This window comes from Salmo salar, chromosome 01 (genome assembly GCF_965601325.2).
Source record: "Salmo salar chromosome 01, fSalSal1, whole genome shotgun sequence".
Classification (NCBI taxonomy): domain Eukaryota; kingdom Metazoa; phylum Chordata; class Actinopteri; order Salmoniformes; family Salmonidae; genus Salmo; species Salmo salar.
Window position 1 is genome coordinate 152,707,501 of NC_138291.1, and position 16,349 is coordinate 152,723,849.

Consider the following 16,349-nt stretch of genomic DNA (forward strand, 5'->3'; position numbering starts at 1 on the left):
TGTGGATCTACAACCTGATATCAGTTCTTAGTCAGAGACACAGGTGTCAACATGCAGCGCTAAAATGACAGTTTGGGAAAAAGGGGGGGGGCAACAGGATGCAGACACCATGTTAGCTCGGGTAGAGGGGGGGGCAGTTCATGGCGTCTGCCTCTTTTCCTCTCCTACTCACGTCGGCTGACAGACACCATGTTAGCTCGGGTAGAGGGGGGGGCAGTTCATGGCGTCTGCCTCTTTTCCTCTCCTACTCACGTCGGCTGACAGACACCATGTTAGCTCGGGTAGAGGGGGGGGCAGTTCATGGCGTCTGCCTCTTTTCCTCTCCTACTCACGTCGGCTGACAGACACCATGTTAGCTCGGTTAGGGGGGGGGGGGGGGGGCAGTTCATGGCATCTGCCTCTTTTCCTCTCCTACTCACGTCGGCTGACAGACACCATGTTAGCTCGGGTAGAGGGGGGGGGGGGGGGGCCAGTTCATGGCGTCTGCCTCTTTTCCTCTCCTACTCACGTCGGCTGACAGACACCATGTTAGCTCGGGTAGAGGGGGGGGGGGCAGTTCATGGCGTCTGCCTCTTTTCCTCTCCTACTCACGTCGGCCGACAGACACAGACCAACTTTAATTCAGGACAGATGATCTGAAAAGTGTGGGTTGTGTATTGTAGAACAGGCTGAGGGGGCCAGGAAGAATAGGATGAAGTTGACCCTAGATGCTTATCTGAGGTCAGTTGTGTTTTTCTCAACCTAACGGTTTAGGTTAGGAGCATCTGACCCTAGATCTGGACCTACAGGCAGCTTCTTCCTGGAGCTTCAATGTTCGGACACATCTGTGTGTGTTTGTACCTGGTGATGTCGTAGACCATGAGTGCGCCCGCGGCCCCCCTGTAGTAACTACGTGTGACGGCCCTGAAGCGCTCCTGGCCCGCCGTGTCCCAGATCTGCAGCTTGATCTTCTGGCCGCTCACCTCGATTATCCTCGTACCAAACTCCACGCCGATCGTGTGGGGGCAGTCCGCCATGACTGGAGGAGAGAGAGATGGGGAAAAAGCACTGGTTGTTCGGCTAGGCAAGGAGAAATCCAGTGAGGTTCCCCTAAAACCTCCAGAAATCAAACATGGCAGTGGAATTCATTCAATCTCACTTTAACAAGATTCATGAGGAGCCTCAATGGAATGAACTGAACTACATCTCCCATCATGCAAGACTGACTCAGTAGACATAACACTTCCTCAGCCTGCCTCGTCTCCCTCCCTTCTCTCTGGAGTGTGATTAGATCTGATTGCTGCTCTCTACTCCACTTATGCCGGGATTACACTACACGACTTCCAAAAACCTAACGTCGCTGAGCCTCTCACATTAAACCACCATCTTCCCTGTCGTTTATTCGTCTTGACAAACTTGTGGATCAGACAGGGGGGCCCACTAAACCATGTGCAGCAGACAGGGGGGCCCACTAAACCATGTGGAGCAGACAGGGGGGCCCACAAAACCATGTGGAGCAGACAGGGGGGCCCACTAAACCATGTGGAGCAGACAGGGGGGCCCACTAAACCATGTGGAGCAGACAGGGGGGCCCACTAAACCATGTGGAGCAGACAGGGGGGCCCACTAAACCATGTGGAGCAGACAGGGGGGCCCACTAAACCATGTGGAGCAGACAGGGGGGCCCACTAAACCATGTGGAGCAGACAGGGGGGCCCACTAAACCATGTGGAGCAGACAGGGGGGCCCACTAAACCATGTGGAGCAGACAGGGGGGCCCACTAAACCATGTGGAGCAGACAGGGGGGCCCACTAAACCATGTGGAGCAGACAGGGGGGCCCACTAAACCATGTGCAGCAGACAGGGGGGCCCACTAAACCATGTGCAGCAGACAGGGGGGCCCACTAAACCATGTGCAGCAGACAGGGGGGCCCACTAAACCATGTGCAGCAGACAGGGGGGCCCACTAAACCATGTGCAGCAGACAGGGGGGCCCACTAAACCATGTGCAGCAGACAGGGGGGCACACTACAAGATTCTTCTCTTGGTCGTGAGGATTCTCCATACCATGCAGCCAAAACAATGATGTGGTTAGACTTAACGTAGCTAGAACGAGCGGTGCCTCAAAGCAGCCTCAAACAGTTTTTGTCAGATATTCACGCTTGCCATACAGAGTTGAAATTAGAGGTCGACCGATTACTTATGGCCCATTTCAAGTTATAACAATCGGTAATCTGCCTTTTGGACACCGATTATGGCCGATTACATTGCAATCCACGCGGAAACTGCGTGGCAGGCTGACCACCTGTTACACGAGTGCTGCGTTAAAAGGACCTTGTGGCTGCAAGGAGCCAAGGTAAGTTGCTAGCTAGCATTAAACTTATCTTAGAAAAAACTATCTTCACATAATCACTAGTTAAGTACACATGGTTGATATTACTAGCTTAACTAGCTTGTGCTGCGTTGCATATAATCAAGTCGGTGCCTGTTAATTTATCATCGAATCACAGCCTACTTCAACTTCGCCAAATGGGTGCTGATTTAACAAAAGCACATTCACAAAAAAAGTACAATCGTTGCACAAATGTACCTAACCATAAACATCAATGCCTTCCTTAAAATCAATACACAGAAGTATATATTTTTAAACCTGCATATTTAGTTAAAAGAAATGCATATTAGCAGGCAATATATATCACACTGTATATAGACTTTTTCTACTGTATGTTTGTTTGTTCCATGTGCAACTCTGGGTTGTTGTTTGTTGCACTGCTTTGCTTTATCTTGGCCAGGTCGCAGTTGGAAATGAGAACTTAAAGGTGAAATAAAATAAAAATTTTACCTAGTGAAATTGTGTCACTTCTCTTGCGTTCAGTGCAAGCAGAGTCAGGGTATATGCAGCAGTTTGGGCCGCCTGGCTCGTTGCAAACTGTGTGAAGACCATTTCTTCCTAACAAAGACTGTAAATAATTTGCCAGAATTTTACATAATTATGACATAACATTGAAGGTTGTGCAATGTAACAGCAATATTTAGACTTAGGGATGCCACCCGTTAGATAAAATACAGAACGGTTCCGTATTTCACTGAAAGAATAAACGTTTTGTTTTAGAAATGATAGTTTCCGGATTTGACCATATTAATGACCAAAGGCTCGTATTTCTGTAAGCAGTCTGACTGAGCGGTGGTAGGCAGCAGCATGCTCGTAAGCGTTCATTCAAACAGCACTTTACTGCGTTTGCCAGCAGCTCTTAGCAATGCTTGAGGCACAGCGCTGTTTATGACTTCAAGCCTATCAACTCCCAAGATTAGACTGGCAATATTATAGTGCCTATAAGAACATCCAATAGTCCAAGGTATATGAAATACAAATAGTACAGAGAGATATAGTGGACACGTCATAATTCCTATAATAACTACAACCTAAAACTTCTTAACTGGGATTATTGAAGACTCATGTTAAAAGGAACCACCAGCTTTTATATGTTCTCAGCAAGGAACTTAAACGTTAACTTTCTTACATGGCACTGTTAGTTTCTTCTCCAACACTGATTTTGCATTATTTAAAGCAAATTGAACATGTTTCATTATTTATTTGAGACTAAATTGATTTTATTTATATTAAGGTAAAATGTTCAAAAAGTTTTCATTGTTCATTCAGTATTGTTGTCATTACTATCTATCTATCTATATATATATATATTTAAATGGCCCGATTAATCGGTATCAGCTTTTTTTGGGTCCTCCAATAATCGGTATCGAAAAATCGTATTCGGTCGACCTCTAGTTGAAATATTTAGCCTGTGAACAGAGGTATAAAATATATAATATTTATCTTGTGAACAGAGGTATAAAAGATATAATATTTAGCTCGGTCTCTGACCCACTCACATTAAACGACCACCGGTGATGGCTGCGTGCCCTGAGTAGGCAACGACATGGGGATTTTGTCTCCGATCTCAAAAACTTGTCTGGGACAGCTTAATCAGGGCCAAAAGCATGTAGTGTACACTCAGCTTTACTGTAACTACACTCCCTCCTTCCCCTGCTCACTCTCTCTCTATAAACTAGCATACAGAACAGCCTTCCTGTGACACAGCTAGCACCAACAAAGTATTAACAGAACCCATATACACAGTGTGACAGGCACCTCCAACCACAAAGAAAAACCAGATGCACTCTTGATCGTATAGACACTTCACCTCCATTGTGAGGCAACAGAGAGAGCAGGTGGTATCAATTTCAGACTGGCAGATCAGCCTGCCAGTTGGTTTTTACCACCTGCGTTTCAATGTTACCCAGTGGCAGGGAGGAAGCCTTCAAACCTGACATTCAGCACTGACAAAGCAGCAGCCTGTTCGTTTAGAGCCACGTCTATGGGCCACTTGTATGACTGAGACTGAGCAGTGCAGGATGAGATGCGAGACAGACCAATGAGGAGCAGAGCATCTGCACTTACTGCTGCTAATACTGCCATTTAAAAAAAATCATAGCCAGGCGCTAAAATAGAACTTGGTTCTATATTTGACACAAGTCCTGCCTCTCCCATCTACTCAATGGTTTAAGGAGCATATACCCACATGGGTGATTGAAAGATGAACTGAGGTCCACACTCCAGTCCAGTTGGTGGTGGTAATGCACCTTAAGTTGGTTGCCAACCACCATATAAAGTCCACAGAAGGAGAAATTACTAGAAAATAACTAGCTAGAAACAAATTAATTAATCAATCCGATTAATTATCGGAGTAGAGAACACACGATTTTGTGTGACTCAAAATTCTACAAAGATCCAGAAAAAAAATGTCAGGTAAAATAACAACCCAATGTTTATGTCGAAGGACAAATTAGCTAGCAACAGCAAGCTAGCTAGTTAAATGGCCATGAATGTTTATGTTTCGACCTGTCCTCTAATTAATATAGTTGGTTCAGAGTTCGCGTTGCTATTTCAACCTGCGTGTCCTGATTGTGTCTACGGTGGATGGACAAAATCAACATGCGCGCGATGACGGACGCAGACTCGTGCCGGTCTAGTCAGTGTGAGGCTGATGGCATCAGAGGGGATTTAGAGTAGATTGAGTCGGAGGGTTGTGTCTGTCTGGAGTCAGCGGGGAGCCGGGATGTACTTACATTTCTTCTCTGTGAACTGATGAAGCAAACACGACTTCCCTACCCCCATGTCCCCTATGGAGAGAGGTGAGAGGTGTTAGGATCCATGTTCAATCTCAACATAACATACAAGATGGAGAATATCATTTCTTTGCAGATGTAACTTATGTCATATCTAGGGAGGAGTTTTCCCTGACCACTTGGTCTGATCAGGAAAGACTCTGGGCCCTAGTTGTAGCAGAGAAAGAGCATCTTCCCTCTCCTCCTCAGGCATTATTAACAGATGCTATCTATACATGTGAGAGCACTTGAAGAGGCAGCATGAACAGGCCTGCAGGGCTTTGACTGAGTGGAAGGCTGGTATGGTTACCTCCAGTAGAGTGGGGGAGAGCAGAGCACCTTTTGTTTGTTTAGGCCTATACACTAATGTCTGCTCTAGCTATGGAGATAAAGTGATGTGTGTGCTGTATGACCACATTGATGTCTGCGTAATAGACAGCAAACAAAAGGAGAACATGACAGAGCCTTTTGGCTGTTCTCAAACAGGTCCACAATCAGACAAGGGAAATGTGTTGACATTAAGCTGGGGCTTTTAAGGCCTCAATGCACCACAGTAAACTACCTACAACTAGTTGGAGAGATGTTGAGATGGTGATTTAACTGCCCTGTTTTAAAAGGTCCCAAACAGATGGGAAAACACTATTTGGAAACGTGGACCACCTCCACAAATGTAAGCCATTCATGCTCATTTTTTTCTGTTAGTAATTTAGAGCAGACAGAAGGAGAGCAATAATTCATGTAACTTATTTATTACACTGCTACTTCGGTTCATTATAACAAACAATTTAGCTTGGCTTAGGCTAGCTTCCTGGGAAAACAATTGATGAAAATGTTTCAAGTCACTTTAGGCGGTAACCTCATACTGCATCCAAATAAGCTGCTGTGATAGGGGTCATGGGTAGGGTCATGGGTAGGGTCATGGGTAGGGTCATGGGTAGGGTCATGGGTAGGGTCATGGGTAGGGTCATGGGTAGGGTCTGGAGTTCTAGTCTCTAGATGGGAACTCTTCCAGGGCTTGTGTTGGGAGAGCAGCAGTAGCGTCTCACTGAGTTGTGTACTAACTGCAGCCACTGGGTGACCCACATACAGCACAGTAGTATACAAATACAGGCCTCCACTCCCTCAGCACACTTACCGATGATGATGTATTTGAAAATGTAGGAGTAGTTGTACGGTGCGGTGGCCATCGTGGCTCTGAAAGAGAGAGAGAGAACGCTTAAATGTAGCCATTTCGGGCCTGCTGAAACAATGTAGCCATTTCCGGCCTGCTGGGTGAATCAGGGTGGTGTTTGTAGGTCTATGAATCAATTCTATCTGGTATCATGCAGAAACCACACATTATCAATACATTTTGTCTGTCGATATCACTCACAATCCCATTTAATTGTACAGTGCTTGGGCTGACCACACAATTACAGTGCCTTCAGAAAGTATTCATACCCCTTGACTTTTTCCACATTCTTAGTTACAGCATGATTTCAATTGATTTCTCACCCATCGACACACAGAAACTCCATAATGACAGTGAAAACATGTTTAGAAATGTAATGAAATACAGAAATCTCATTTACCTAAGTATTCACACCCCAGGGGGTCAATACGCTGTAGAAGCACCTTTGGCAGTGATTACAGCTGGGAGGATTTCTGGGTAAGTAAGAGCTTTCTACACCTGGATTGTGGAACATTTGCCCATTATTCCTTTCAAAATGATTCAAGCTCTGTCATATTGGTTGTTGATCATTGCTAGACAACCATTTTCAGGTCTTGCCATAGATTTTCAAGTAGATTTAATTCAAAACTGTAACTCGGCCACTCAGGAACATTCACCGTCTTCTTGGTAAGCAACTCCAGTGTAGATTTGGCCTTGTGTTTTAGGTTATTGTCCTGCTGAAAGGTCAATTCATCTCCCAGTGTCTGGTGGAAAGCAGACTGAACCAGGTTTTCCTCTAGGATGTTGCTTAACTCCATTCCCTTTCTTTTTTATCCTGAAAAACTGTGTTGGATTTGCCCCAAACATAACACTTTATATTCAGGACAAAAAGTGAATTGCTTTGCCACCTTTTTTGCAGTATTACTTTAATACAAACAGGATGCATGTTTTGGAATATCTTTATTCTGTAAAGGCTTCTGTCTTTTCACTTTGTTTATTAGGTTAGTAATGTGAAGTAACTACAATGTTGTTGATCCATACTCAGAGTTTAATGGCTTTGATAGGGGAGAACTGTTTTAAAGTCACCATTGGCCTCATGGTGAAATCCCTGAGCAGCTTCCTTCCTCTTCGGTAACTGAGTTAGGAAGGACGCCTGTATCTTTGTAGTGACTGGGTGAATCGATACACCATTTTTTATTTTACCCATCTACCAATAGGTGTCCTTCTTTGCGAGGCATTGGTAAACCTCTATGGTCTTTGTGGTTGAATCGGTGTTTGAAATTCACCACTCGATGAAGGGACCTTACAGATAATTGTATGTGTGGGGTACAGAGATGAGGTAGACTTTTAAAAATCACGTTCAACACTATTATTACACACAGAGTGAGTTCATGCTACTTATGTGACTTGAGCAAATGTTTACTCTTGAACTTATTTAGGCTTGCCAATAACAAAGGGGTTGAATACTTGACTCATGATTTTCCAGCTTTTCATTTTTAACTAATAAAAGATCAAATCGAGAAACAACTCCTCTGACATTATGGGGTATTGTGTGTAGGCCAGTGACAAAATAATCTAAATGTAATCCATTTTAAATTCAGGATGTAACAACAAATTGTGGAAAAAGTCAAGGGGTGTGAATGCTTTCTGAAGGAACTTTCTCTACTGCAACATTGTGTCTAGCTGCTCACCACTGCAACATTGGGCCTATGGATTTATCAATATGGTCAGTAAAGAATTGTCACCATGTCTCAGACCGTACTATACAGACAGAGCAGCTGGTTGCTGTCTGAGAAATAAACAGGAGTCTAGGTAGTATGAATCATTCCTGATTTCTCAAGATTCCCGTCATGTGATTTCTCAGACGGCAGGCCCAGCAGCACTGATCTCTCAAACATATGGGTAGGATTCAACCTAGTCTCGAAAGCCCCTCTAGCCCATGCCTCCACCAATCTAATTATTTTAGATTTGATGGAAGTAGTGAACAAGTGTACACTTCAGGAGAAAGGAAATATCATTTGGAGTCAGGACGTACTCTGTGGGCAGGTTGTGTAAAAGGACTAGACAATAGCCTAAGCCTAGATGAGGAAGTGAGGCCAAACAAGTACTCTCAGGGAGGCTGCAAAATCAGGCTGAAGCTCATCATAGATCACACATGCACACACACACACGGAGAGGGCCTGCCCGGGGAGTTATTCCAAGAAGCCTTAATCCTATTTACAACAGTACTATGGACTGTAACAAGATGAGATGCAGCAGAGCCAGACTCCTCGTTATTACCATCCCATGATGAACCTGCATTCTGTAGTTTTCCATTACAATTAGGGATATGACAAACTGACAATTTCGCTTAACATTTAAACCAGGGGATGGAAGCGAAATTGATTTCTATTAGTTTCATTCTTAACAGAAACAATTTATTTTGTTCCTTGACATTTTACGATCGGGGAGAGAGCGAGAGGGTGGAGGAGCGGAGGAGGCTTTGCTTGAAGTGCTGGGCATCTTGTTATGACATGCATTATCTGAATTAGACCCACAGAATTATACCTACGAAGGAGCGGCTTCTATGGAGGAACTTTGAATGTCTGAACTTCCAACCAGAGCTAGCTAACAAGCTTGTGTGTGCAGAGCGGAACCAGAATTAAAATAAAACACGTTACCTTTCTGTAGTTAATAAATCCAATTTGAAACGTGATAACTATAGTTTCCTTAATTAGCATTGAAAAAGTTAGTCCATTATTCTCTAATTAAAAATCTCTATCCCTAATTTCTGAATCACGCTTGTAACGTCAGTAGCCTATGCTTCGGAGGAGGTGGAAGCCTACACACGCACTGGCAAAGATTTTCAGCTAGCAGGCAGACACTGGAATAAGTTTGAGTGACAGAGTTAAAAGAATGTTATTAACCGGTTCCCATGCTTTTAAAATAACGGTTCTGTTACAGAACAGTATAGATCACTTTCGTTCCCGGTTCTGATCCTCAATTTTGGTTCCAGCCCCTGGTTTAAAAACAGCCATTATTTTTTGTTTGTCTGTAAAGGAATACTGCTTCTGAAGCTGGACAAACGTCCATCACTAGGCAACCAGAATTGTCAATCAAATAATCTCAAACTGTCTGTGCATAGACTTTCTGCCTGCACGCAGACAGCCCTCTCCTAAAACCCTCGCCTAAAAAATGACTAAAGCTTGTTAAATACCGTGACTTACCAAGACATTCAGTAGAAACAAAAAATCTTCTGCTAGGAATCGACTCCTAAAGATTCGGTATTTTGGAACAGAGGAGACTTATTAGCCGCCGTACTTCCGAGAACGGAGAGCCGTCCACTCTAGAAGCTCAGAAATAATAACCAACGTTTCGACAGACAAGCCATCTTCATCAGGGTATAATAAACACTGTGGATCACTAGTTTTTATAGTGTCAAAGGACACATTTTTACATTTACATTTTAGTCATTTAGCAGACGCTCTTATCCAGAGCGACTTACAGTAGTGAATGCATACATTTCATACAATTGCATACATTTTTTTTCTGTGCTGGCCCCCCGTGGGAATCGAACCCACAACCCTGGTGTTGCAAACACCATGCTCTACCAACTGAGCTACAGGGAAGGCACACAGGTGTCTGTAATCATGGCCGGGTGCGGCCTGACATCATTGGTTAATTCTCAGATATAAACAGAACATGAATAGATAGCATATGATCATAGATACAATTTGGCTACATAGGCCTACAAACATTTACAATGAATAACAAAATCACAATAACCACAAGAATGGCTTCAGATCAAAGTCTACGTTGAGAACAAACATCTTTCATAGCGAGCTAGCGAGGGACAGAGAGCAAGCGGGGAGAGGCACAGTATAGGCAGGTCAGCCACCAGGCAATGTCTCGCAACTTCAGTAAAGCAGGGCCTATCAAAGAATAGGCTAATATATTCTACACGCAACAAACCGAAGACTAAACACACTCGCATCATTGGCGATGAGAGCAGGCGAGCAAGCTGCAATGTGATTTAAAATTTTGAGGGGGGAAAAATAATTTTTCCATTAGTGATATTACTTAACGTTAAAGATCCCAATTTTTATTAAAAGTTTAAACATTTACCCCCTTATTTTTCCATCATGACAAAGATAGAGAACTTCTCTGGAGATGTAGCCTAATATCACTCAATGAAAGCTAGAACTGCATAGCACCAAATGGGTGTTTATGTTGGGGTGGTTCATTATCATTATGCACCATGTTCAATGGAGTGTTTCCTAGCCATGGGGGCTCCCACTCTGCCTCATAAACCTCAAGCAACAAACTGCTCTGAGGACTCTCACAGACAGTCTGAGTAAAAGGGGTGTGACAGTAGTTTACAGAGGAGTCAGTCCACCTCAAAAAGCACAAGGAGACTCACCTTTCCATAGAGGGGTCATAAAAGTTACTACGGCCAAACCGGTCAGGCGCTACACACATTTTTGTGAGAAGAGCGATTTTCAGGATGTCTCATGGTCTGACAAACACTGCTCTAGCTCTGCCACCTTTCACCTCAGACGCGGAAGGGCGACATCGGCGGATTGAGACACAGCCCATGCAAAAAAATGTTTATGTCTCTAGCTTAAAACTATTAGATTTTGATGGGGATTTTTTATATTATGATAATTAGATTGACGGACTTCGACTCTAGGGGGTTAAATGGATCACATTTTCTTTGCAACGTTGGGTAAAAAGCTTTTGCTCATGGTGAAAATGCATTGTGTGGTCGAGCCAGTCCTCCATGAGAGCAATTCAGCTTGTCCTTCAACCCAACTCAACCCTGAATAGTCAAAAATGGCAGCTCTCTGAGAGGGCTATCTGTGAGGCGCAATTCTCATATGAAGACCTTTCTTACAAGCCCAAACTTTGATGGAGAAATCAGCTAGTGACTAAAATGTTGTGACAACCCTAATAAAATACAATTATAAACCATTGAAAAACATACGACTGCTGTACAATCAAATTCTTAGTGACATTTACCATTAAACCCAACCCCATTGGAAAACACTATACAATGTGTGTTGGGGATTTTTACCATTGAAGACCATAACATCGAAACCATTAGAACTGCTTTAGTTTAATGGGTTTGCTTGTTTCCCAATCGCCAAGAATGGTATACATTTTCTTCTGGTTAGGCTATATTGATCTCTGACAGCCTCTTCAGTAATCTGTGTCTTAATTTTTAATCACAGTGCTTATAGCATCAGACAAGCTCATATAGTTGATTTTATTCAAACATAGGGTGTGTCTATATATGGAAAAATACGTGTCTCGGTCGGCCAATGCGTTTGTGGGGGGGGGGGGGGGGGGGGGGGTCAGCCCCAACACACACACAGTCATGCACATCTGAAGAATATATTCAGCGGGGCAATCGTATGAAATAGATGGGCTAGAGAATATTCAAATATTCAATAACGAAGTTCAAGTTGAAGACAGTCTTGTTTATGAATACATGATCGGACTTGAGAGAGGGCTGCGTTCTGACGACGATCAATCCCATTGCAAAACTCACTTGTAAGTAATGCAGTCTAACACTGGAGTTTGAGAGCTGACACCTGTAATGCAAGTAGAATTCAAATTCAACCACCCTAGATAGTAGCCTATAAAGTACAACCTGTGAATACCAGTGTCTAAGTAATCTATTATCATGGTAATCCCAGTGTCCGATTTTGTTTCCCTCTAGCTGGGAAATTCCTCTTTAGCTTGTGGTTAAGTACACAGTAGTTATAACGGCATTGCAGTTAAAGCAGGTTTGGAGATTCAAATCGCTATGCAACAGAGCCTGGTGCCAACCAGAAGAAGAGCTGTGCTATGGCCTGCTGTTCAACCACCAAGTTTTCCTGCTAAACAATTTAGCACTATGACAAATGCTTCTGTTTTGAGCTAGGGTGAATTGAGAGAAGGCGAAAGACAGAAGTAGAAAGTGAAAAGGAGACCGGGAGCAGGATGAAGAAAAGAGATGCTCTCATTGTGATATGCAGAGGCAGATTGAGTTAACTACACAGGGAAGAGAGAGCAGCGTCGTCCAGAACAGAAGTGAGTGGATGCGTGCTAATCGGCTGAGTGGGGTAATTCCAGGTCAAGGTGTCATCTAACCCTTTCGCCCTCAGTACGTGGTTGGTCAGAGACCCTTGGGTGCCACACACCCCTGCAGCAAAACACTCCCCATTGCAGCTCTAGCTGCTTGAAAAACAATAGTGCAGAGAGTTCAGAAGAGAAGTTGTGGGGTAAACAAGGACAAAGGCAATTGATGAGGTAGGGGAAATCATGTACTTAGGGTGTGGGATAAGCTCTGGTGAGGGATTTGATACACTGACCGTGACGTGGTCTACCGCACCCGACTGCTTTTCTAAGGAACCTATTTAAACTAGTGGTAAAACCCTATTGACAACTGTGTCAGTGGTGTGTTTGGTCCTGACTACCTGCTTGCCTTGCTGCTAACCTGACTGCCACCCCTCACATGACCCTCTGTCATGGGGGGCCACCAGGCTCATGTGTGAGAGTTTCTCCATAAGGCGGCAACTGTACGACTACAAGAGCAGTACACACACACAAACATATATTCTGGGCACTAATGCTAGGCCTACTCCTTCTTTGGGTAAATGATGGGGGAAAACTCCCCTTTTCCTGAGTGAAGCCCAGGTGGAGTATCCATCCAAGGAGAGGGCGAATGAGAGCAGCATGTGACCAAACTGCAGTCTCAATGCTTATCCATCCACTCGCACCGATTCATAAAACAGAGCTGTCACCTCTTTCTTTTTAATCACTTCCATTTCCTGTTGTTGAACAAATATAAAAATAAAATCGGTGTCACACACTCATATGGGCTGTTTGCTCTCTTCTCTGACTCATTGTTATGCTGTCACACAACATCCTAATCCTGTGGTAAATTGCACATGCCTTTGGGTTGTGATCAGAACCAAAGGCAGAGATGGAATGAACAAAACACTTGCAGAATGTGGGTTTAATCAACACACATACAGCGGATTTCTTTTCATTTACTGTGTGATGTGCAATTGTAATAAGGGACTTAAAATAAATACAATTCAAGGCCAAGAAAATACCAAATGCCTCTGCTCATGTCACACAGATTAGTATCTTTCATATTATGACACTTCTACATGAATATTCCACCCTAATCAAAGCCTAATTTGTATCATAACAAAAAAAATATTTCTGTGATTATGAGCCAATAAGGGCTGGCTGAGACGAGGCCTAGATAAGGATACATGATGTGTGTGTGTGTGTGTGTGTGTGTGTGGGGGGGGTATTATATGTCGGAATATTATTGTTTTGACAATATCATGTTTGCGTTAGTTGGCTGTAGCTGCACCAAAACTCCAGTATTTTTCCTTCATAGCTTATTCTCCATCTTTTTAAATAGGAAGCCAATTAGTTTTTCTCATGGCTCTCCCTTGTCCCTCTGCAGAAGACTTATGGTGAGCAATATGTTTGGAACATCGAATCGCAATAAAATCACAATATAGAATCGTAATACATATAATATCGGTACCTAAGTATTGTGAGGTCCCTGGCAATTCCCAGCTCTAGTCATCTGTGTGATTACTGGATAGCTGGCTGAGCTACTGAACAAATATATAAATGCAACATGTAAAGTGTTGGTCCCATTTTCATGAGTTGAAATAAAAGATCCCAGAAATGTTCCATACACGTACAAAAAAAAGAAGTGCGCACCAATTTTTTTAGATCGTTGTTAGTGAGCATTTCTCCTTTGCCAAGATAATCCATCCATCTGACAGGTGTGGCATATCAAGTAGCTGATTAAACAGCATGATCATTACACATGTGCACCTTGTGCTGGGGACAATAAAAGGTCACTAAAATGTGCAGTTGCGTCACACAGCACAATGACACAAATGTCTCAAGTTTTGAGAGAGTGTGCAATTGGCATGCTGACTGCAAGAATTTCTAACAGAGCTGTTGTCAGAGAATTTAATGTTAACTTCTCTACCATACGCCGCCTCCAACATCATTTTAGAGAATTTGGCAGTACTCCCGAGTGGCACAGCGGTCTAAGGCATTGGATCTCAGTGTAAGAGGCGTCACTACAGTCCCTGGTTTGAATCCAGGCAGTATCACGTTCGGCCATGATTGGGAGCCCCATAGGGCGGCGCACAATTGGCCCAGCGTCGTCCGGGTTTGGCCTTCATTGTAAAAAATAATTTGTTCTTAACTGACTTGCGTAGTTAAATAAAGGCTAAATAAAAAAATAAAATTACATCCAACCGGTCTCACAACCACAGACCATGTGTAACCACACCAGCCCAGGGGGATGCTGAAGAGTATTTCTGTCTGTAATAAAGCCCTTTGTGGGGGAAAAAAAGTATAATTCTGAATGCCTGGGCCTGGCAGACGTGGGCTGCGCCCCTGCCCAGTCATGCGAAATCCATAGAGTAGGGCCTATTGAATTTATTTCCTATGAACTGCAACTCAGTAAAATCTTTGAAATTGTTGCCTTCATATTTTTGTTCAGTAAGTTATACATGATGTACTATGATGAATGACACAATTTTGCAGAACAATACAGTTGGCTTGTGACTTATCTTTGACAATTCAAGTAGTTACACATCTGATTATAGCTAGCTACATGAGATGAAAAGGTTGACAAACTAATTTGGCTAAGGATTCAGCACCATAAAGCATCCATCAGCTGGCCATGGGTGGGTACCTAGCTTTCGGGCTAACCGATGTTGTTAACACAAACCGTGGCAACGTCAGTTGGTGTCTGTTGAGATAGTTGGCTAGCTAACATCTTGACTTATTGTAGATGATTGGACGCTAAGAGAAATGTATATCTAGCTAATTCAGGCAACGGAGCTGGGAGAGAGGTGGGTAGCTAATTGAAGTAGCTACATTTCTAGCTATAACCATAACATCGGGCCTAGTCTCGTACGTCGTTAGCTATCGTCACTGACCTGCAAGCTAACTAGCCAGCTAATCATAATGCGTGTCATCATTTATTGGCTCTACAAATAGGCAGTTAGATAGCCATGTCGGTAAAAAAAAACAGTAACGTTACCATGATGAGCCGAGAACTCTAACATAAACTAGCTACCTTATGTGAAATGTTGCGCCAACAATTGTGATAGGTACTTAACATTAGCCAACTTACTCTTCCGGTCAGCTAGCTAGCTACTGATACTAGTTTGTTACCTAAATTCAACAGCCTGTTCCCGAAATACAGATACACCGAAAACCACAACGGCTAGCCAAAACCACGGGTACTGAATAATGGTAAAAACAAATATATACAAAGCAAAATACATCTCGTTAGATGGCTAGTAGTCACCCTTCTAGTAAACGTTGCCAATTTATGAAACTCGTTAACTAGAAACGTCAACTACTGGCTAGCTAGGCTTGACAGCTAGCTGCCATGTTAGCAAATTAGCGTAGTACGTTAGCTAGTTGACTATGTAAGACAACATGTTTACAGTTTTATAAAGGTGTTATATGTGGATATGAGCACGTCTATATCGTGTTTTTGTTCTCACCGGGAATTGTCGGTTTTATGTCTTGAGCTGCTCAGAAGTGATCTGTAGGTTATCCTGCTTGAAGTATCTGCCTTGGCTGTCTATCCAAGATGGCTGCTTGCACTGCACAGGGTTTCCTCTGTTGTATATGGGCTTCTTGGACAAAGGCACTGCGGTATAATAAGAACTGGATACTGCGTCCAAGATGTCCGCCCGTTGTTTTCAAGGTAATCTACTCACGTTCTCATACGCCAATTCATGGACCGTCTATATCCGGGTTGCATCCGGTTTATACTTATTAAGCAATAACGCCTCGATCACACTAACAGTGTTTTGCGCAAAATGGTACATGGCATCATCTGGATATGTGTGTAACAAACGTTCAACATTCACTTTCTGCTACCATTTATGTGAAGCCGTCTATGGGTAAAGTTTGACGCATACCTTCAATAAATCCAACATATGCAGAACGCTCTGCAACCAATGCTGCAAGGCAAACGCAGCATTCCATTGGAAATTAATGTAAGTCTGGTGTACCAAACTG

General features: G+C 43.4%; 1 protein-coding gene across 1 annotated transcript in view; it reads right to left on the bottom strand.

The window, feature by feature from the left end:
• LOC100195252 (RAB14, member RAS oncogene family) overlaps window positions 1-16,010 on the bottom strand; it is a 30,205-nt gene extending 14,195 nt beyond the window's left edge. Inside the window, 4 exon segments of the mRNA NM_001140281.1 lie at window positions 841-1,018; window positions 5,108-5,161; window positions 6,282-6,340; window positions 15,827-16,010. Coding sequence (NP_001133753.1) covers window positions 841-1,018; window positions 5,108-5,161; window positions 6,282-6,333 — 284 coding nt within the window. The 5' untranslated portion in view covers window positions 6,334-6,340; window positions 15,827-16,010.
• Window positions 16,011-16,349: the final 339 nt, after the last annotated feature.